At 36.6% G+C, this 23,143-nt stretch overlaps 1 protein-coding gene across 18 annotated transcripts in view; it reads left to right on the forward strand.

Annotated features, from left to right (window-relative positions):
• LOC107038207 (serine/threonine-protein kinase MARK2) overlaps positions 1-23,143 on the forward strand; it is a 54,164-nt gene that overhangs the window by 23,681 nt on the left and 7,340 nt on the right. For 4 of the 18 annotated variants that reach the window (XM_015257150.1, XM_015257157.1, XM_015257160.1 and 1 more), the window contains exons 2-14: positions 5,812-6,529; positions 6,972-7,251; positions 10,674-10,889; positions 11,361-11,739; positions 12,861-13,096; positions 13,200-13,311; positions 13,703-13,815; positions 14,243-14,441; positions 14,655-14,852; positions 15,664-15,865; positions 16,866-17,033; positions 18,255-18,375; positions 19,359-19,447. In XM_015257150.1, the coding sequence (XP_015112636.1) occupies positions 5,904-6,529; positions 6,972-7,251; positions 10,674-10,889; positions 11,361-11,739; positions 12,861-13,096; positions 13,200-13,311; positions 13,703-13,815; positions 14,243-14,441; positions 14,655-14,852; positions 15,664-15,865; positions 16,866-17,033; positions 18,255-18,375; positions 19,359-19,447 (2,939 nt within the window). In that variant the 5' untranslated portion in view covers positions 5,812-5,903. Of the gene's footprint in view, positions 1-3,488; positions 3,542-5,811; positions 6,530-6,971; positions 7,252-10,673; positions 10,890-11,360; positions 11,740-12,860; positions 13,097-13,199; positions 13,312-13,702; positions 13,816-14,242; positions 14,442-14,654; positions 14,853-15,663; positions 15,866-16,865; positions 17,034-18,254; positions 18,376-19,358; positions 19,448-22,142; positions 22,634-23,143 lie in introns of those variants that run through there. The other 14 variants (XM_015257155.1, XM_015257164.1, XM_015257156.1 and 11 more) reach the window with 11 other exon arrangements.

The following is a 23,143-nucleotide window of genomic DNA, read 5'->3' on the forward strand; positions in this document are numbered from 1 at the left end:
TCATTTTTCATCTTTCATTATGTTTACAGGAGAAAGTTGACGAATGGAATTGTTCATGGAAATTTTCACTCATTTTGTTACTGAATGAAGGCTTGCGTTTCTTAAAAATATCAGATTTCAATTTTGTTATGATAATTGTTACGGTTAACGCTTTTTTCAGCGCATATATTTTTATATATAACATGAAGCAAACTTTCACAAAACATGAATAAATTTTGAAAAGTTTGTATTTGAATAATTACAGAATTACGATCCTGATTTTTTTTATTCAAAAATTTTATAAATTATTATCATTCCATATACCCATTTGGTTCTCTAATGACAGTATACATTTGAAACACGATACATTCTGAAGGCCTCAATAGAACACTGCCGATTGTGATGAGAGTCAATAGACCTTTTCATTCAGGAAGTCAAAGAGAAATATTTATTCCGTTCATCGAACTGAAAAATCTCCGGAAAAATAGCGGGAAATTCTGATAAATATTGATACTGCGACTTTTAAAACTCATAGTAGTGTCTCAAAATGATTGTACGCGCGCTAACTTGTGCAAAAATTGAGATATCAACTTGTTTCCGTTTCTTCCGTCGTAATATCAAGAGCCTCGCGAGTTGAATAATCGTACGAATACTCTTCAAGAATAGATACAATGATGTGTAGGTGTTAGCGTCTTGAACTATTTTTGTTCCACCACATGTGCTTGGAATTGTTGGGGAGTATCAACGGTGGGATACTACACCTGTCTGCTAAAGCTCTTTATACCGTTCATATATAGACAATGATAAAAGCCTAAAAATAAAAATTGAAAATAATATTAAGTCACATGTGTCGTCGAGTTTGTACCGATGAGGCGACAGAACTTGCTATCTCGCTGTTTGAAGCTTCAACTTTTTTTTCTTCAATGAATGGAAAATTCCGTTGCACCGACGTATCAAGTGGCTTTTACAAAACAGTCCTTGATTGACGCAGTTGCACTCGTAATGATAATTACGAAAGAGAACTTGGTTGAAGTAATTTCTGAAATTGATGCACACTTGTATTCCCTTTTTTTTTCTTAACTGTTCTCTTTGTTTGGTGGGTACAATGGGCCAAGAAATTAACGGCTGTTCCGCGTATGGATGTAGTGTACAAAGAAGTTGACGTTCAATTGTACTAGCCGTGGCTAGTGGCGAGAAATGTTTTTTTTTATTACGCGACTTCAATTTTCCGACAAATACTTAAGAGGAACGAGTTTACGGATCTATTTTAACGCCGGGTTCTGCATTGATAAATGTTGATAATTTTTTTGATAATATTTGCTTTAAATTTTTGTTATTTTTCTCTTTCGTTTCTGTGTTTATTGCGCTCGGAATATGTTGTGAACGGTGGCGATAAGACGCAGATTACTTGAAGTGAGATGAGCACAGCTCGATTTCAAAAATTTATTTTACTGATTTTTTTATCGATTTTATATTGTAGTATATCTCATGAGAGTGACATTGAATCGAATTTAGGGATAAAATGGTTATGAAATTGAAAATTTTAAGTAAAATTCAGGGAAATTTATGAGGAACAAAAAATGATCTGAATTGATTGAATGGCTTAAAAAATTTATTTGGATGCCCCTTTGACCGAGTTCGAAGATGAAGACGATACCAATAACCGTTATTTCGTTTCATTCGAAAATTTTCAAAAACTTTGTATTTCTTGAAAATCAGAATTCCGGTGATATCTTTGCATTATACATGACAGAAGGAAATTAGCAAAAATAACTATACTATATACAATACAGGAGCGATTTCCCACTTGTTTAAAGCCGTACAAAATTTTCCAAAAAATTCACCGTATTCGGAATTTGCCAATCCCTCACGAATTAGTTTTTTAAGATCATCCCAAGAACCGTGGTCTCATAAATGCATTTTTTCCAATACCTAGGGCCTACTATAAAAATTATCCATAAAAAACGTGGTGACAATCTCGAGACAAACGTTACGTGTTTTCACGGGATACACCTTTAAAAAATCCGCTGCTCACTCGCGTAATTACGCGTCTTATCTCCATCTCTCCGCAGCTTCAAAAGCCAGATAAGAGCCTCCGCGCGAAGTGAAAAAAAAAAAAACCCCTGCAAAAAGTATTACAAGGTATTATATCCCCGAGGTAAAGCGAGCGCGAGTACACACCGTATTCGCATGTATTATCAGTTGGTGTCACCACCGTTGGTGTCCGTGGGCGTGTTGCACGAGTGTATTTCAAGCGATCTCACGTGACACATCGGTGCTCTCCTCGCGGCGGTTCCCAACCGGTGAGTTTACCCCATTGAAGTAGCCTCTCGCAAAGTGGCTTGTCCCCGAAGGCCGCGGAGCGCCCGTATTCCGAACAAGTCAAGAAAAACCCAACCGAAACCGATCTCCATCGACGGCACCGCCACCTGGCAGCTATTCCCCTCGATTTCTCGTGTTTTACCGTCCCACTCTCTCCGTCTCTATCCACCGCGTCGATTCACGCATCCCAACTTCAACACTCGACTCGTGTTAACGTCTTGTTGACCCACACGAATCGAATGCGAAGACTATTTTACGAGCAACAACTCGAATCAAACGACGAATGAATTTCCCAGTGTCATCGGTTGTTCATTCATTTCCACCAGTTCAGCTGCTCCGTTTTCAAGTCAATGTGACGAGTGTTTGTAATGTTATTCAACCGAGATTGAACTGATATCACGTGTGCAGATCGCCACCCATCGCCAATTGTTAAATTGCGTAACGACTGAAAATGTTTAAACGGAAGCGGAAGAGTGGCCATACGAGTGCACCGGTTGCAATCATACCGAAGACAATTGGATTATTTCGTTGACTATTCTTTATTGATTTTTTTTACTCGTTCATTTGCTCCACTCTCTAACGGTTGTGAAATGTTTCAAGTGTTTATGCTCCAAGTGTTGTGCTCCCATTTTTACCCCAAAGAATAAAGGAAAATAGAGGAGTCGGCGGAGCCCCATGACCGGTCACTCTTCCGTGAAGCCTCCGCTCTTCCTTCCCCCACCGTCGACACATCCTTGGAGCTGCCGTTCCGGTCGCTAAGATGCCGAAAAAAAATGTTTAATGACTTGGACTCTGTGTCGGTCAGATCCCACGCACTCCTATTGGCTGAGCCTATTGACTCTCGTGTGTCTGTCATCGATAGTTGATAATCTCTGCGCTTCAATCGATACTTGGGCGCTGAAATTTTTTTTTTAATGTCCTCAACTTTCATTTTTTAATCCACACGGGAGGAAGAAGACGCGTGGGCGCTCGAGCGAGTTTTGTCCCGACGTATGTATTGGGGATTGTAACACACGCTTCTCGGCCGGGGAGGTTAGAGACTTTCTAAGCGGTGGCATGACGTGCCAGTGAGTTGTGCGTGCCTTGAACAACCGTGTTCCGGTTACTTCTTCATTATTTTAATATTCGGGCGACGTGAACGCGGAGAAACATTGTGACTCAAGTGACAAATTTCAGTTGAACATTATCAAAATGGTTGGATAAAGTTACTTGTGATGCAGTGAACAAGTGATGTTGGAAGGTTATATCTACATTTGAAAAATGTCATTCAATTGATGAATTATCATGCATTGCTTCACGGTCCTTCAAACTCAATTAATCTTAGGGGGGGGGGGCAATAGGACACCTGATAAATCCGCATAGGATGGACTGAAATGCACTGTTAAAAATTAGTTTTCAATTTTTCCCTGAATTTTCCTGATTTTTCACAAAATAATTGAACTGAAAAATCAATTATGTTATTGATTTCCCGATCATTTCAACAGGAAATCAATGGAATATTTGATTTTTTAATGACAAGATTTCCTGAAATTTCTCGGCATTTGGCACGGAAAATTCAGACGGAAATTTTTAAGTGTGGACGCTCAAAAAATTTTTGACAGTCGAATTTAAAAAAATTCATTCTTGACAAAGTCCACAGTCGACAAAAGTCAAAAATGAGTTTCTTTTCAATTTGAAAATCGCAGTCATGACTAGTGTTTCAGAAATTGAATAACATTGTTGAAACATAAAAAAATTGAGGAAGAAATTGAAGTGTCTATTTTACCCCCTTTTTGTTTTACCTTGTAACTCCCACTTCAAATGAAGTCGAAACAGTAGATTTGCTCCAATTGAACTGATTATTTAAATCTGGTGTCCGTACCCCCCCCCCTCTTCCCTATATGTTTTAATCGTGAGTCATATTCCAACTATTTTTTTTTCTCACTGGCAACACCGTGAATCCTCGATAGTGAGTCACACGTTGTATCGCCTCTTTACACATCTCTTCCGTCTACCTCTCTCCCCTCCCTCACTCAACTGCACTGTGTCCCTCTCACTCTGCACTCCTCGGTTCGTTCAACAAGCTGAGACTGACTGTCTCGAATTTCTACCTCCACTCGCGATAGATCACTACAGCGTGACCGGAAGTTGAGGGAGGTGTGGTTTGCTTGTTAAAAAAAAAATAAGAATTTTATATCTGATGGGTGGGGAAACATGTGGAACACTTGAGCCTAAAGAAACAATAGGAATATCAGTAGTATAGATCATATCGAGATTCGAATTTTTTCCTCGAGTAGGGGGAGATATTAGGCATCGCTATCGTTTATCAGTATCAGTTGATAACGCGAGGCAGCTCCACAATAAGAGTCTAACAGTTGGTGTGTAGCAGAACGTTTCTCTATTATACTCAAAAATAACTCTCGTTTCTTTTTTAATACAACAGTGAAGTGGTCCGAAAAAAATAAGGTTGATTATTTTTTTGTAAATCCTAAACGTCTAGTCTCATCAACTCCAGAAATACATTTACAAAGTAGCATGTGTCAAGTTTTGGATTAAAGTCGCTCTACCCCTACGGTAAATTCAAAGATTATTGAAAGCCAGAAAACGCGATTAGATGCGGAATCCTAATTTTTTTTCTCAATTTAATGATGGTTTTGGTTTTTTAAAGAAGAAAATGTTAAAAATTAGGATTTAACCTAGCGCCTTATGTGAAAATCAAAATTTCCATTGTAATCAAAAATTAAAATCTGAATTGTTTTTCATTAGATGTGAAAAAATCAAGAAATTTTTTGACACCTCGTAAAAAATGATCCACCATTTTGCAAACAAGTTCTATTATTTACTTGAAAGAAGATGTTTAGATAATACTAACTGGGTATGAATTTTTTGAAAATCTTCTCATGCAATTTAATTGAAAAATTCGAAAACTGGAAATATCTGAAAGTACAGCGTAGCCCCGCCAAAGAGTAGAGCTACTTTAATTGAGCATGAATTTTTCACGAATTTTCCATCGTTATTTAAACCCATTAAAATACACTGTTAGAATTTTTTTGAATTTTCATGGAAGATAATATAGCAAATCTCATGAGGGTTACGTTGAATCGAACTCAGGGAAAAAATGTTTATGAAATTTCAAGTTTTAAGCACAATTCAGCACCATTCTTGAAACAATCAGCACCAATTTTGCATCACTCCACTGTAGAATTAATTGCATTGTTTTTAAAACTCTCCAATCATTCGCTTGCTTAACCGGGGGAATAATGGGTTTATCAGTGTCTAAAAAATTCCAAAACTACTATGGGTCACAAACAACAACTGCACCTCACAAAAAAAAAATTAAACGCCGCTTTTTATACATCATCAAAATTCATTGAGCAAAGAAAAAAAAACTGGCTTTATCGTGGCTTCTCGCAGCTTGTCATCGCCCCTGAAAGTCTCCAGATTGATGGATCGTGAGCATTGTCCATGAAATTGTCATCACAAGTGTATGAAAAATAAGGAATACTTCTTTACATATTTACTTTCCTCCAGAATTGCGTGTGAAGCGTCGACATTGTATTGGATTGAATACTCTAAAAACTCTGGCTAAGCCTGTGGAGGAGCTACGGTTTTAATATCACGTCATGGCCGATCGTGACAGTCACGTGGTGGAGTCACGTGGTATTGGTAATGTACAAAGTGGACGTAACTCGTTTGGTCCAATAAGGAGAACCCTCCTGACAGTGGCACCAAGGGCAAGTCAGGTGCACGAGAATAACAGGGCTGGTTCACCGGCATTGGAGAGTTTGAAGCAGTGGGAATTGGTGGAGGGTGATCGTGGCCTGCGGGTTGTTGAGAAAAAAAATAATGCTACAACTGTACCGATAAAAAGTACCAAGAGTTACGCAGCACCAGTGCCGCCAGTGAGAACAATAATTAATGAGGAATTGGCTCGTAAATTCAAGGCATTTGAGAAATCAAGCATTGTGCAGGTGATACCGCCGTCAAAAATGAACGATCAGGTGGACAGTAAAGTGCCCATAAGCTTGAATGCTATATTAAAGCAAACCGACGAGCCCAGGGGGGTGGACAAAAGTATTGATGTACTTGACAAACTTGAGAGACAGGTGAAGGCTATTGAGATGAACACAATTGCCAATAAATCCCCGGGGATACTTCAGGACAGCTGCGATTTACAACCGGAAATACAGCTTCGATACAGGGAACACGAGGACCTGTTGAACAACGTCACCGACGACGAGGCTGAGGGGTAAATTTTCATTTCATTTGGGGGAGGCTGGGGCAATAGGGATTTTTTAAAAATTTACTTTCAGAAAATTGTTTCATCGGGTAACATCTGATAAATCCGTGTATGATCGGCTAAAATGGACGCTCAGAATTTTTTTTTTCAATAATCGAATTTTTAGAAATTGCCTCTTGGCAAAGTCCACAACCGTAAAATTATTCAAGAGTGGGGTAAAATGGACACCCGAAAAAGTTGGTCCTAATCAACTTTTAATCAATAAATTGTTTTTCTCCCTCATTTAATTGGTTTCATTTGCAGTGATTTAAAACATTGGATGAATAAATGAAACATTGTGTCCATATTGCCCCACCCTCACCTATCTTTTATATTATTTTTCCCATTAATCCACTGTATTAAAAAAAATGAGAAAAAACATCTAATGTAATTGGTGAAACCCAAATAAAAGGGCAATGCCATTGCAACGAGGAGAGCCAACAAGAAATTCCACTGGGACTGCCGGTATTGTCACTAGGAGACAGCCGGTTAAATTAGCTAGAACAGCATCTGATACGAGAAGATGCCAAGATACGGAAATGCCACTGCGTGTGTCCAGGGCTCAACAGTCACGTGGTATCAGGCCAGTTGTGACGAAGAGAGAGGATCGACAACAGCAGGTACGCGAAACTGGGGGTATCAGACCTATCACTGACATCATGCCGAAGGTTACACAAGCTGGTCCTCAGAAGGTATCCTAAAAGTCAAATCATCAATGCATTTTCGTATAAAAAAAAACAACAAATTGATCACCATTAAAAGAGTGAACCCAGTTTGCCGCAAAAATAATTCTACGTCATATTCGATTGTTTGTCACAACTACATCTCCACCTACATCGACGAATTCATACCTAGGAAAATATGCAGACGAATATTGTATACAATTTAATGCCTCTGCACTGTTAGAATTTTTTTTCGAAATTTCATGGATAATGTGGTAGTAATTCTCATGAGAGTGACATTGAATCCGATGTAGAAATATTGAGAAACAAAATGACATGAATTTTTAAATTTTCCCTGAATTTCCCGCATTTTCACGGAATAATTTAACTGAAAAATCGAGTATTTTATTGATTTTTACATTATTTGCACAGAAAATCAATGGAATATTTCATTTCTCAATGGCAAGATATCCTGAAATTTCAGTGTAAATTAAGAAAATTTTTTAACAATCCGTGGCAGGGAGGGGGGGGTAATAGAATGGCCTCATGCACCCCTTCACATATATGCCCATTCGAGGAAGGTATCCTAAAAAGTCAAATCATCAATGCATTTTCCTACAAAAAAAAAGCAAATTCACCACGACTAAAAGAGTGAAATCGATTTGCTGCAAATCAATTCTACGTCATATGCGATTGTTTGTCGTCATCATAGTGACGTTATCTATAAATCGTTGAGTTTTGCTAGTTCTACATAGAGGGTGGTCAGGCGAGCAACCGAATCAGCTGACCTCCCTCAAACTTCCCAACCGAGGCAAACACACCTACACACCCATACAAATTGCCGTTACATCACAACTACATCTCCACCTACGTCGACGAATGCATACCTAGGAAAATCCACAGACGAATATTGTACACAATTTAATGCCTCGGCACTGTCAGAAAAATGGTTCTGAAATTTCAAGTTTTAGGTAGAATTCGACGAAATTCACGAGTCTTCAGTGAAAAGTTCGCAACTTCATTGAATTTTCAATGGAATATAAATATTCAGAAACAAAATAACATAAATTTTCAAATTTCCCCTGAATTTTTCAGATTTTTCGAATTTTCACGAATCAATTGAATTGAAAAATCGAGTATTTTATTGATTTTCAGATCATTCGAACAGAAAATCAATAGAATTTTGCATTTTTCAATGACAAGATATCCTGAAATTTCAGTGGAAATTAAACACGATCAAAATATTTGGCATTTGAAACGCAAAATTTAAACAAAAAAATTTAACAATCCGGAGGTGGGGGGTAACAGAACGGCCTCATGCACCCCCTCACGTAGATGCCCATTCGAGGAAGGTATGTGAATTCGTAAGGCGCATGCGTTTCGATGGGGATGGTAAAAGGGAACACCAGTGGTGTATGTTGAAATCCAAGGGTGGCTGGCTCCGCGCATCAGTTTGCCATGCTGACGGGAGTGGCGTCACGTATTGATTCTCCTCCTTTCCATCCCCCGTGTATTTTTTCTTCTCCATCAGACAGTAGTGCTTCAGTCGTTTCACTGTTTTTCACTTTGATTTTCCACCCCAAATACCTTATATTATCACGGAAACAGTTACCTCCAAGGGTTGATCCTCGAATTTTGTGGATTTTATGAGAACTGTTTGAAAAGTTTGGACTGTGTGAGACAGAGATTGAGAATCCGCCGATGGATTCATTGGAAAGTTTATCCAAGTGTCAATGACAATGTTTGTGAATGAGCGACGATGATGCGTGAAGAACAAGAGCGTGCATTGTCATCAGTATCGAGTGAGAAGAGACGTAGTCAGAAGGTGAACCCTTCGTGGAGGCGTGTTGTTGTCAAGCGACGTCCTACAGTCAATGGGGACACACGGAAATTGATTAATTGTTTTTCGTTAATTTTTCCAAACTCCCTCCAATGGCCTGATACTTTTCAGAAAGATCTCAGTGTTTGATGATCGAATCTATGGCACCGAATTCTCTATTTTCGTGAGATTTCTTTTGCTCTTTAATTTCTTTTTTTGTTTTTTTTTTTCGGGGACTTGGGCATTGGCATTCACCTCGGCATGATCGATTGACGTTTCCTTTATCGCTGGGATGGAAAAATTTGAGGAATTACACCCGAACGTCTCTCGTTGATCTGTTGTTCTCCGAGAATTCAAGATCATGCCTCGACATTTGGGGATTAGTTGTTGAATGCTAGAGGATTTTTTTAGTGTAATTGCATTTGAGTTTTGGGGTACTTTGAAATAAGACAAAATTGCGCGAAGTAAGGACAAACTGGCGGCTACTAAGGTCGCTGTGGCCCCTCGCACCATGGTCACCCGTGGACAACGGGTAATGAAATTATAAATAAAACAAAAATGAAATGATTGGACGTGTTTGTTGTGGTATTTTGGATATTGGGGGATATCCCTCGGAATTATGAATTATCGGCTCAGTATTCAATTTATTGCCCAGCCTTGGCGCTGACGCTGTTCCATTCAAAACAGTTGGTTTAGTGTAGTTTATTTTAACAAGTCTCAATTAATCCTATTGACAATAATACTATGGCATGTACATAGTCGTACAGACGTTGTACGGACATTCCGGTTGATGTGAGAATATTTTATCGGTTTGTTTCGTGAGAATTGATGGTATTTCTGCGATGCTATTTCCAATTATGGTGGCAGGATGACGTATCCAATGTAAAAGTGAAATAATGAGGAGAAAACGCTGGGAACTTAGGGGAGCTATGGCATGGTAGAAGGAGATGAGTCCAAAATTGATTTTACGTGTGAAAAATTCCATTGTAGAGAAATTTAATGGTTTCTTTAATTTTTTAATTTAATTTTATTCACTGCCAAATGATATCATGTATCAAAAAACAGTGAATAAAATTAAATTTATGGGGTTTCTATAGGCTTTCTACTGCAATTCTATTGAAAAATTCTATTTTTTTTACGCTAATTCTATTGGATAATCGTTAAGAAAAAGTCAGTAGATTTCGATTTTCTGTATTTTGTCCTGAATTTTGTTTTGTTTCGCATTACAGGATTCGAATGGAAATTCCTATAGAGTTCCAATAGAATTTTCTGCTGAATTCGCTAGGTTTTCTATTGAATTTTTTCATGCCTTTTATAGACTATTTTTTCCTGCGGGAAATTCCATCAACTCCAAAAAAAATCGACTGATTTTTCTCTCTAAACCTAAGACATCTAGGGATAGTTGCTGCCTAATCAGCGTAAACTTTTAGACAAATCGAATATAAATGAGTTCCACAATTTATCCGATGACTGTCGTTAAAAAGATGGTTAGAGAAATCCATCGAGAGATCTCTTGCGTAGCCCGGAAAATGTTCTGGCCAATATTTTTTGGATTTTCTCTTTTTATCAAATTTGATTGATGTTGTTGCCTGATTTTTATTCATCGCTAATGGCATTCATTATATCAATGCAGGTCGGAGATGGCGTGGGAGTGTCGAGCAGCGGCGGTCGGCTATCATCGAGAAGCCGAACCTCCGACGAGCCCCACATCGGCAAGTACAAGTTACTAAAAACTATTGGCAAAGGTAACTTCGCTAAGGTTAAACTTGCCAAGCATGTACCAACCGGCAAGGAAGTGGCTATCAAGATCATTGACAAGACCCAGCTGAATCCAGGCAGTCTTCAAAAGGTTAGCACAACTTGAATTTAATTGGGGAATTGGTGAGAGGTGGGAGCATAATCTGGTGTACAAAAAATCATTGAAACTTCGAGAAGACCAATTACAACTTCTTAAAGCGTTCTTGAAGTTATTCAAGCCATCATATCCCCATTTAGGTGATTCTTTAATTTCCCTTATTTTTCGCGCTCTCTCTCCACGTAAAACGACCGTTAAGATTTCCATTGATCATTTTTGTGACACGAAATGCCGTCACTTTATTTCCGACCAAAAATACTCTCTTAATTTCGGATGAATGAGGAAATTAAAGTGTAAATTTATGTTTCAACTTTACGTTTCGGTGGGAAATAGTCGAATAAATATTTGTCAATGTTTGTTGACACAATCTTCGATTTGTTTCCGTGAAATTTTGTTACCAGGAGAATGCAAGTTGGCTCCTTTGACAATTATTCCCTAACAGAAATTTCTGTGTTATACATTCAGCTCTTCCGTGAAGTAAGGATAATGAAGATGTTGGATCATCCCAATATAGTTAAACTGTTCCAAGTAATCGAGACTGAAAAGACATTGTACCTGGTGATGGAGTATGCTAGTGGTGGTGAAGTATTCGATTACTTGGTGTTGCATGGTAGAATGAAGGAGAAAGAGGCTAGAGCAAAATTCAGGCAAATTGTATCAGCCGTACAGTACTGCCATCAGAAGAAAATCATTCACAGGGATTTAAAAGCTGAAAATTTATTATTAGACAGTGAAATGAATATTAAAATTGCTGATTTTGGATTCAGCAATGAATTCACACCTGGCAACAAATTAGATACATTCTGTGGCTCGCCACCTTATGCGGCACCTGAATTATTTCAAGGTAAATATATTATTAATTATGATTGTCTTATTACAAAGCTCAGTTGCGGAGTAGGAAAGAATAGAGGACACATCCAATACTGCTTGTTTATTTTTATTAATGACTCTTAAAAGAGTGACAGTTATTTACATTCATTGGTCGTGAAATGAGTTCATTGACAGCGTTTATCTAGTTGGGTGTCTCGTAAGAGTTCTATCGGTGAATTAGGCGTTTGTAAAAACAATAGTTGGAGAGAATTGCCCATTAATCACCTAGAGTGACACTTATAATGAGTTGTGTCGGAAGTTTCTATGAAAGCGTGTCATGATTTAAAAAATGATTGGATAAGAATTACGAAAAGTTTTGACGTAAAAAGAGCATATAAATTACCGTTTCTGCTAAAGTTGAAATTTTCTTTGAAGCCCCGTGTCCCAGGATGATTCATGTAATGAGGCAGTTGAAGGAGAATGAGAATAACAGAATGTAGGCCAAAATGTACTTTTGATTATTCTTGTTTTCTAAGTTAATACTGTTTCTTCTTACAAGTCTATAACTAGAATCATTACTTGTAAAATAAATGTCGCCTCATGCTACATAAATAGCCTCTAAAGTCCAAGGCGTTTTCCATAAACAGGTCTCTACAATTTCTCCTAAAATCGTTGATTGATGAGATAATTCTAGGCAATTTGATTTAAACACGAATGAAAAACCAAGTGGGAGCCATAAAAAATCAAATGTAATGATATTGTTGCACAGATAACGTCCATTTTCTTTCCACAAAACATTTTAAAAATCGGTGATTTTACTTTGAATTTTATTTATTGTTAATTTTAATTTTATTCAATTCGGTGGTATAGTGGAGATGAATGAGAAGTATGTCAACAGTTTTGACTAGGCTCATGCTCTTTAATCGCCCCGCCACTACTGAATTTCAACGATACAGATGATTTATCTCTTCGATTCCATTCAATTATCAAACTAACATCTTCATAAATATAAACATCATAAATAAAAAAGGATATGTAATTAAGGGGAGACAACGGATGAGAAATCTCACTTCAATAGCCGGCGACTTTTAAAACTCACAGTAGTCTCCCCTCAAGATAGACCCACTCTACACAACTGTTTATTAATATTCTCAGGAAAAAAATATGATGGTCCGGAGGTGGACGTTTGGTCACTGGGTGTTATTCTCTATACATTAGTATCTGGCTCACTGCCATTCGACGGTTCAACCTTAAGGGAATTAAGGGAACGTGTATTGAGAGGAAAATATCGAATACCATTTTATATGTCAACTGACTGTGAAAATCTACTGAAAAAATTCCTGGTGCTCAATCCGACGAAGCGAGCCTCACTTGAGGTACGTGGTGATAAGGTTCGACTAATCACCTTCATTTATTTTCTCGTTGTGAGCCAAATTATAATTTTCCTACCTCATTGGCTTTATTAATGGTCTTCCTTTTTTTTTTCATTGACAGAATATCATGAAAGATAAGTGGATGAACATGGGTTATGAGGATGATGAGTTGAAACCGTACTTAGAACCAGAACCAGATTACAAAGACCACAAGAGGATAGGTGAGTCTGCCAGTATGTATATAAACACTTCCTATCTATTTTCATATGCAATGTTGTGTCCGTCATTAGTTAATCGTTGTATTTATCATTTCTTTTTTCTCCTGGTGCACAATCATTTGGTGATGTAGAAATTGTATGGAAGTGGTACAACATCTCAATTTTCAATAATTTTTCATTCTACTGAATGGAAAATTATTATTCTCAGTACTCCCAAGAATGAAAGAAGTTCATGAAAAACGATTTTTCTTACTTGAATTGATGATGATAATATTTTTTTCTCATCATTGTGCACCATATAATTTCGTAGTTATTTTGATACAAAAGTTTGAAATGTGTAGATTGATGTTGCAAATTGATTTGTTTGATTGGATGTGACTATGCCTCTGGCAACTCTGTATTACAGAAGCCCTAGCCATTCTTGGATACACGAGGGGTGAAATCGAGGAGTCGTTGGGACAAGCCAAGTATGACGATGTATTCGCTACCTATCTTTTACTTGGCCGAAAGACGACTGATGTAAGTAGTTTTATTTTTCCCATCTGTGAATTATTTCAACTTTCTCCGAATGAAAATGTGCTCAATTTTTTATTTCCTCATAATTGCACAGTCTTTATGATTTTTATTCCGAAATTATATTGTGTTCCTTAACATTAAAATTTCTGTAAAATCAATGTATCGTCCATTATTATGTAAATAGAGAGAGTATTGATTGATGATTAATTGAGGGTCAACGGCTGACCCTCACCCTCTTGGAAATTGATGTCGATTTTTTCTACGATTGGGGCAGTTTGATATTTAAATGGACGATTGTTTCAACAATAAAAATTTAAGAATGATATTAACTAATTGAATTTATGGATATGGCTATCCCTGGCTTGGAATACCTCATATCCTTTTGACCAGAGCTCATGTATCCCTGTTAATTTTTCATAAATTCTTTCAGCCCGAGAGTGATGGTTCCCGATCAGGCAGTTCGCTCTCACTCCGCAATATACCGCCGCAAGTTGGTTCAGGTGGTGGTGGTTCAGGAGGTGGTACCGGTGGTACCGTACAAAGTCCATCACACAGAGGTGTTCATCGGAGTATTTCTGCAAGCAATCCTAAACCCAGTAGACGTGCTTCCTCTGGTGGTGAAACTCTTCGTAAGTCCCATTGCAACCGACTAAAAATATTAATTTTCCCAATTTTTCAAGCTCTAATAAGAAAAAAAACAACGAATCTAATCCTCAAATTTTCTGTATTTTCTCCTTACACATTTTCACATTAATACAAAAAAAAAACAAAATCATAAATCATAAATCATAAATCATGTTTGCTCATTTTGTGGTGGGTATACCCCGAATTTCAACAATTAGGCGGAGCCCCAAGTCCAGGTAACGCAACGAATCACAACCATGCGACAACTGGTACAGGTGGTACAGTAACATCAACTGGTGGTAGTAATTTCAAACGTCAAAATACTGTTGATGCAGCTACCATCAAGGAGAATAGTGCGCGTGTATCAGCAGCGAGGCCAGCAGCACCAAAAAATAGTCCTGGACAGCTCGATACCAGTGAGTTTATTATTACGACCTCAGATAAACCACGTGAGATATACAAAACAGCAATTTTTTTTATTTCACCCATTTTTTTTCCTTCGATCGGGGCGATTTAGGATGCTTTTTGTTGCTTGGAAGCGAGGCGCGAACAATTTTTTATCACTTCAGAAAGGAAATTTGTATGTAGAGTTCACCCCCAAGGCAATTCTCTTCGTTTTTCCTCCTCCCTCTTTTCATTGATCGTTTTGTTGGAGTTTTGTTTTTTCTACTTGTTGAGTTCGAATGGAAACCCACGTAATTAATTCGTTAATTAATTTTTCTAAATTAAGGCCCGTGTGTATCATCCTTCGAATGTGATCTTGGTCGTTTTTTTTCTTTATTTTGATAATAAGAAATCTTCTTCAATTGTCACTCAGTTTTACATAGCCCTGGAGTCTTCAAAAATTATGATTGTACACACTCTAAACTGGACATCGATTATCCAAATAATGATTTATTAATCCCTATTTGGATAATCGGAAATTGCTAAAATGCTCTTTGAAAATGTTTAGTTTTTTTTCTACTTTTTTCGATTGTGCAATCATAATTTTTAGAGACACCTGCGTGGTGCAAAATCCAGTAATGATGTAAATTGTGATACATTTTAGATTATGAAGATGGAAAAATAATCGAGATAAAATTCGAAAAATAACCCATCCGGCTCTTAATAGAAAAAAACGTGAAGAAATCGCTGATGTGCTTAATTTGCTAGTCTTTTCGTTTGTGATTATCTTTTGATCGTACGTTGGTTTGTTTTGTGTTGAACCACATCTAATGAGACTTGCAGTGACAATGTTCATTCTAGGCGTCGGTACGAGTCCCGGTGGAAAAGCCAGAGTTGGAAAGAGTAATACGATAAATACCGGAGTTGCTGGTGTACGACCGTTGACATCACCAGCTCCGGGAACAGTCGGCAGACGCAGTACTATATCGTACGATCAAGCCAAGACATCGTCATCGTCTACGGAAAGAACTAATGATGTACCAAGGTAGGGCACTCATTACAATTCCACTTTAACTACAATTAACGTTGAATCAAAAATTGAACCGACGGTTCATTCAGTTCACACTCAACTCAATTTGATTAAGGTTTTTGATTTTAACAATAGGATTTTGTGCATGAAAGGTCATTAACTCTAGAGTTTGATGCACAAAATCGTTTGATTACGAATATGTTCATGTACTAACCAACAATTGCGCACTGTTTTCATGAGGATAAGAGAGTGTAGTCGAGCAGGAATTTACCAATTGTTAATACTTGTGGAGATTCGAATAGAGAGTGAACGAAACTCAGTGAGATTATTTATTTGTTGCATTATTTATAGCATGCTTGGCTGTTGCCTGATAATGATACCAATATCATCAATTTCATCAATTTTTAAAGACTCTGATCATTAAATCTCAACAACATCAGTAGCATTTTTATAGATATTTAATTTATTACGCTATGTGAAGTCAGTAGTCGAGGGATGAAACAAGACATTTTAACTATAGTTCGAAATCAGTCTAGCTGTAAACTGTGAGGAAATGTAACATTTCAGGTAGATTTTTCATGTGTTGTTGATGTTGGCATTGTCCTGGGGATGGGTAAATTTCAGAAGCCGTCAAAGCTTGTGATCTAGATCCTTTGTTGTTAATTTTTTTCACTGAAAATTTCCATACAAAAAAATCGACAAAAACAATCTAGATAACATTGGAAAGATAATTTAACCGTGCCCTTAACCATATTCCCAAAAATCACCTCTTCGGAAATTAATTCGAGCTCTCGTTTGACAATTCTCAGCAGAATTTGTCTCTCCCTCATTGAGATTAATCAACCACGTGTGTGACATTATTCTTGTAGAATAAAGTCTGATGAAAATCCAGGAATAGCACATGGTTCAATCGTGGCCGGAATAATTGATTGAAATTGAGAGAGGAAAATAAAATGTTAGGATAAATTCGGTGAAATTATTTGGGGGCAATCTGTTGAATTAGTTTTATGCACAGCTTAACCGAGGGCACTAGGCCAACACGTGGTCATATCAAGTCAGCCAGCATCAGTGCAAGTCACCGTTCCTCGAGTGGAGTACCACCGAGTGACAATTCACTACTGGATAATCAACCACGGAACGCTCACAACTCATTACTCGCAACTGCTGATCCTCTTAGACAGAGGTACAGGCTCCCCCCATTTTCTTGAATTGAAGTTTTTCGAAAGAAAAAGAGTTTAAAAATTCAGTAGTGAAGGGTAATCCTATGAGTGAACTGAAATGTGTCAACTCCACTTCGAAATGACTTTTTGTCGACTAAATGGGAATCTTGAGAAGCCGAAATTGTCATCGAGACCTTCGTAGTAGGGAAGGGTGGGGCAAAATGGACACATTTGACCTTTTTTTATTGATGTTCTTCACTCAATGACAAATTCATCGATTTAATTCCGTCTAGGTTCATTACAAAAGGAAAAGGATCGTATTTTTCGTTTAAAATAAATGATCCCATTTCTTAAAATTCAGTAAATCATTAGGATTATCAAAAAAAATTCAGTGTCCGTTTTGCTATGCAACTTTGGCTATTCCTATGAGATTCGAAGATTTACAGCAAACAGGTATTTCAAGGATGAGTTGACGAGTTTCATTTTATCATTTCACTGGAGATTTTTTTTTTTCAAGTGACCATTGTTATCCCTCACATCTCGGCGGAAATTCGTTTTCTTTATTATTTTTATATCCACATATACCTTCGGCCACTAACTCTCTTGGGGAATCTACATGCTCGTAAAATTCGAGCTTCCAAGTTTCTCGTCGCCTACTGGGAGCTGTAAACTATGAATTTAGAAATATAAATTGAGTTGAAACACGATTGAAATTTCATTCACGTAGGAACTCTAGGATAGTTTTTGGTCATTTTACCATCATTCGCCCACTAACACATTTTTATTTTACGTGTAGCTTTATGTACTCGTTTCTCTCGGTTTCATTTGAATTATTTTTGATTCACATTTTCTCATAACCTTCATTCATAGTATGATTCATCAAATGAAACTCATTAGTGCTGACGGCATGTGTGCTTTACTTCAATGTTGCAAATCTACTGAGCTTCGAGATAAAAGCATTGAGTTGGTTTTCTTATTTTTAAGAGCCCCTTTCGCTGCGAATGGGTCTCTTTTATTTCGTACGTCAAATTAAACTTTCCATGATAATTATGAGTTAATGTTTCATTACTAATTTCTCCTCGGTTATTATTATGTGTGGGTCCAAGAGTGTATGTGAAAGTTATTATAACAACTTATAATTACATTATAATTGTCATTAACTCGAAATTTAATGAGTTGTTCAACCGTTATACCCGGGATTACACAATTTGAGGTGTACTCATGGATGAATTACTTCAATTTAGCTTGGGGGTGTCACCGAGTAATAGATTGACAACACCCACAACGCCAGCATTTCCAAGGAATGTTCCCAGTCGCAGTACGTTCCATTCTGGTCAAAACCGAGCACAGCGAAATCATACTCAGGTAAACTTAAAAGAATATCGTGGTTTCTGGGTGAAAGCATTTATTTGCAGTCTATCATTCACTGTTAAAGATTGTTTCAGATTATCAAAATAAAAAAAAATAACCACGATCCCGTTGGAAAGATAATACACGCGGACCTTGAAAGAAAAATTCCATCGGAGAACAATTGCGGGTTCAGAATCATTTTCAAGATAAGAACTCGGGAAAAAGTTTTAACATAAAATGCGGGGCAAAATGAATTGAATTTTACATCGTCTTATTTTGTCGCATTGTTTACAAAGTTTTTTTATTCCAAATATCTCGATATATAAAACAGATAAAAAACCAAATTCTTCAAAATTACAAATTACAAACTAATTTTCAATTTTTCTTTTTTTCGTTGAGCACTAATGTGAATCACATCATTCAACTCCCAAAAGTTGAATCATGCGAGAATCTTCCTGAACTATTGAATAATTAACCGCGCTTCCGAGTAAGAAGGAGGAATAACCAGCAGTTCCTGAAGCCCTATTGATGCTGACGCTCACTGAGAGGCGCTTCCAAATAATTAGCAAACTGCTAATTGATTCAAAGTTCACAGTTGACTAAACCCTGATAGTTTTGAATTATCAAGAATAATAAACTCTCTTGTATCTCGAAACGTAAACTTTAGCATCAATAGTTATCTTTGATAGTGCTTAACCCATTTGATTAATGCCTAAATATTAATATCGGAAAATGATTGGTAAATAATTTCATCAATCTTTCTCCAAAAGACAATTTTCTAATTTTAATAAATATTAAATAGTAGTATAGTAGTATAGGAGAGAGTGGGGCTAAGTAAAAATGATTCACTAAAGTTCTTGTTAAATAAACTCCGTCCATTTTACCTCGCCTTCTCCGAAGTTATAGTCAAACCTTAATGAACTGCAAATTGATGCTTTTACATTAATTTTTTTTAAATTTGTTTTAATAATTGAATTGAATCGTTGCAAAAATTACAGGGACATACTCACACACAGGATACGAGTGCGATAAGTCCACTAGCCAGGCCATCTTTCTTCTCAAAACTCTCTTCGAGGTTCTCGAAACGGTGAGTGTCAATTTAATTCCAATGTCAATTGATCTATTTATCATTAAATGGTCTCATATGAATCCCCTCGGCATGGTAGTGAGTATTCCCCCTGTCTACAGTACAAATACAGTGATTCTATTTCGAACATATTGATCCCTATCCACTGTTATTTCTGCGTCTCCCAGTGCTTTTCATGAGAAGTAATAAACAGTAAATAAAAAAAAGATGAGTAATTTATCAGTATTAATCCAGACGCAACTAATCCACTCAGCAACATAATCGATCTAGTTGATTGTTCATTAATACTATAATTCTTCGTTCCTTAAATTGAGTCATGCAGTTTATCGTGCAGTGAAGTGAGAAAATGTAATCAGAAAAATGTCGTATTCTTGTTAATGAGAGGATTTGATTTCTTTCTAGTCAAAAGTTTACCAACTGAAGAAATTCGTTGGCATACTCAAAAATCAAAATTATTCTCATAAAATTGGTTTTACGGTGGGATTGACATAAACCCTTTGTTTCACTCATTATCGAGATAATTGAACAATTAACGAGATAAACTATGTTGAATACAACGGTTTTATTAACTACGCTTATGTAATTATCTTGGAAATGAGCAATCTCAAGGGAAAATGTTGAGAGATTTATTTTGGAATTTCCTTCCACATCACTCATTGAGATAATTTCATATCCACTAAGATGAGAGGAATTTTTTACATTTTATCATTTACTCAATCGTGAACTAACAATTGAGCAACTTCACCAATTATCATTGTTTTAGTCCCTCACATGTGCTACGCATTGATTAACAACTACTGTCACTCATGTCGAACGAATCCGAAGAATTATTGTATCTACTCGTTGTTATTGCATGCACATTTGTTGTTTCTTGTTTATCTTTTTCATCTTTATTATTTTTTTCAAGGATGCACAATGACTATGTATTGGTAACTTTTCAAGTCCTCAAATGGATAAAGATGCATTAATGATTAATGATTAATGAATTAAAAAATGGACAGAAACATTTTAAATGTTTAAATTGTTTGTTTTTGTCCGGTTTATTCTCAATCGATGAGTTCAGCAGCGACCATTATCAGTGAAAGCTAGTGTTTATATATCAATGTAGCTTAAGTCTATTCCTCATTATTTTAACATTCTATTTTTTTTTTAGTCATATAATTACGAAAACTTTACGCGCACGTCTATTTGTACTCCCTCATTGTAAGTCCCTCAAGAACCTGCTTGAAAGCGTATTATTATTTCCTATTTAGGAATAATTTGACAGAATTCAGGTGTGATTTTATAGCTCGAAAATTGTGACCATTTTTTCTTGTTAACGACGGAAAATTTACACCTGGATTCAGTGAAATTATTTCTCACATTGATTCTGTAGTGAAAATCAAAAGTACAGGAGATACGTCTAGAACAAACTAATTTGCAGATTATTTTGCAAATATGGTCGAATAAATGAGAAATGGAGAAACTCATCAAGCGTCGAATACACTACACTGTTGGAAATTTTTTGAAAATTAAGAATTTAAGATCAAATCGTTCACGAAATCTCTCATCCAGGTTGGAAATTCAGGATAATAGGGTTTTTTACGTTAAATTATCTGGAATTTTCTAATTCATTGCGGAAATTGAACATCGGATCCAACTGAATTTTCAGTAACAAAATACATGAAAATTTCGTGTAAATGACGGATTGGTAAATATTTCAAGATTTTTTACTTGAAAATCTTTTATTCTCGTGGTGAGAATTTCTTGCGCGTAGGACCCTCTCTTTAACTCTTTTCCAAACTCACCGGTTCTAAAGATATTCACAAAAAAACCTGTCTAAAAAATTTTAATTTCTCTAAATTTACCACTTCACTACAGAATTAATTTGGAAGTTGTATTACAAATACGGAATGCAATCCAATCTTCGTACAGGATACCACAGGGACTGTAGGGGAATAAAATTCCGAGAATTACGTATCCCCCACTTTACATGCGCTCAGATGGGAAAATATTTTGATTTGATATTCTTCGTACAATAAATGAAAGCATCGATACGAAAGAAGGGAAAATACAGCAAAATTTATGAAAAGATTCCAGTATATTTCCAATAAATTGTTACCAGGCGACCTCGCATATACTCATTGTGCATCCCTACTGTTTCTGCATTAAATTTTTTTATTCATCATTTTGAATAATGTAGCGAGGCATTTTATCAAATTTTCCAGCATAAATTTGACTTTTTCTATTTATAAATTTTCTTCTCTCTCTATTCCCCTGGAGCTATTGCACTTGTTTTCTATGAGAAAAAAAAAGAAATGATACGTCAAATTATGAAATAAAATTATATGGTGTAGGCAATGACGTGATAAAATAACCACGGAATTTCGATTTTCGAATGAGACAATGGAAAATGTATGATGACAATGTGACGACCACAGAATAACGTTATTAATTCACAAGTCAATTGTATTTATTTGTTTCCTGAAGTATTCCATCGATCTATTGAACTTTCATGATATGGTCACTGTACTCATCATTGTTAATGGTACAGATTAAGCGGGTGGGTTTGAGGTGGCGAGGGAAGTTCAAAATATCACATAACCATTGATGCATCATTAAATGAAAAGTAATAATGAACCTTTTTTTTTTGTTATAAAAAATAATTGAAAATATCTGACAAATACTGATTTCGGTGTAAATTCTGTTGCTGCAGGACTTGAACCAAGTAGAAATACGGCTCCTGTCTCTCAATGTGTCCAATGATGGCCAAATATGACGCGAGTTTCCCTCATTAATCAACCAACCAATGACGCGTTGCTGTTCAATGACCTGAGGCAACTAAAAATACGTGACTTGATATAAAAAATTGATTTTTCTTTTGAAAATTTCCATTGTTAAATCGCTCCAAGAATGCTAACAAGTCGAGGCTCAATGAAGAATGTGATGCATTGAAAATGCCTGTCTGCATAAGAGAGAAAGAGAGAGGGAGAGAGGAAGAGAGTGACTGAGGGAGAGAATGCGAAGGAAAATGAAATGTAGTTATGTGTACATTTGGATACGTTATTCTGTGGTGCACCGATTATGGCATAGATACATTTTCCATTATCTAGTGTTTAGAGATTTCTGTACATTAATCGAATTAATTAATTGAAGTTGTATATTCAGATTGGTATGTATCATTGCATAGGGGAGAGTGGGGCAAAATGAAACAGTCGTAAAACGACTGTTTGACGTAATTCAAGCAAAACAATTTTTTTTTCTTGCTTGAATTGCGTCAAATGGTAATTTTTCGGCTATTTCATTTTGCCCCATTCTCCCTTACTCATATGTCAGGAGTGAAGTTGTAAAAGACACTTGATGAGTTCAAAATTGGACATGGACATAATTTGTGAATGTCATTCGTGGAAGCCAGGAGTCTAGCGGAAATTGTCTAAAAATTTTGTGAACAAAGGTCCCTCGACATTTTTCGCTAAACCCACCAATTTCAGCAATATTTGCAAATTGATTCATTGTCTATGAAATTTGTCAACTCAACTACTGTTATTAACCACTTCGCCCCGGATATATTTATATATTAAGGATGATAAAAATTCTTGAATGTCTTCCATCGTCGCTAGACATTGTGTATCCACATACATACGAGAGGGGGGGGGGTCGCCTTACGTATTTTAGAAACTGCACAGTGAACAAATACAATTCGTGCCTTTCCCAATA

The sequence above is a fragment of the Diachasma alloeum genome, unplaced genomic scaffold (assembly GCF_001412515.2).
Source record: "Diachasma alloeum isolate Michigan unplaced genomic scaffold, Dall2.0 Dall_scaffold_00279, whole genome shotgun sequence".
Taxonomy (NCBI): Eukaryota; Metazoa; Arthropoda; class Insecta; order Hymenoptera; family Braconidae; genus Diachasma; species Diachasma alloeum.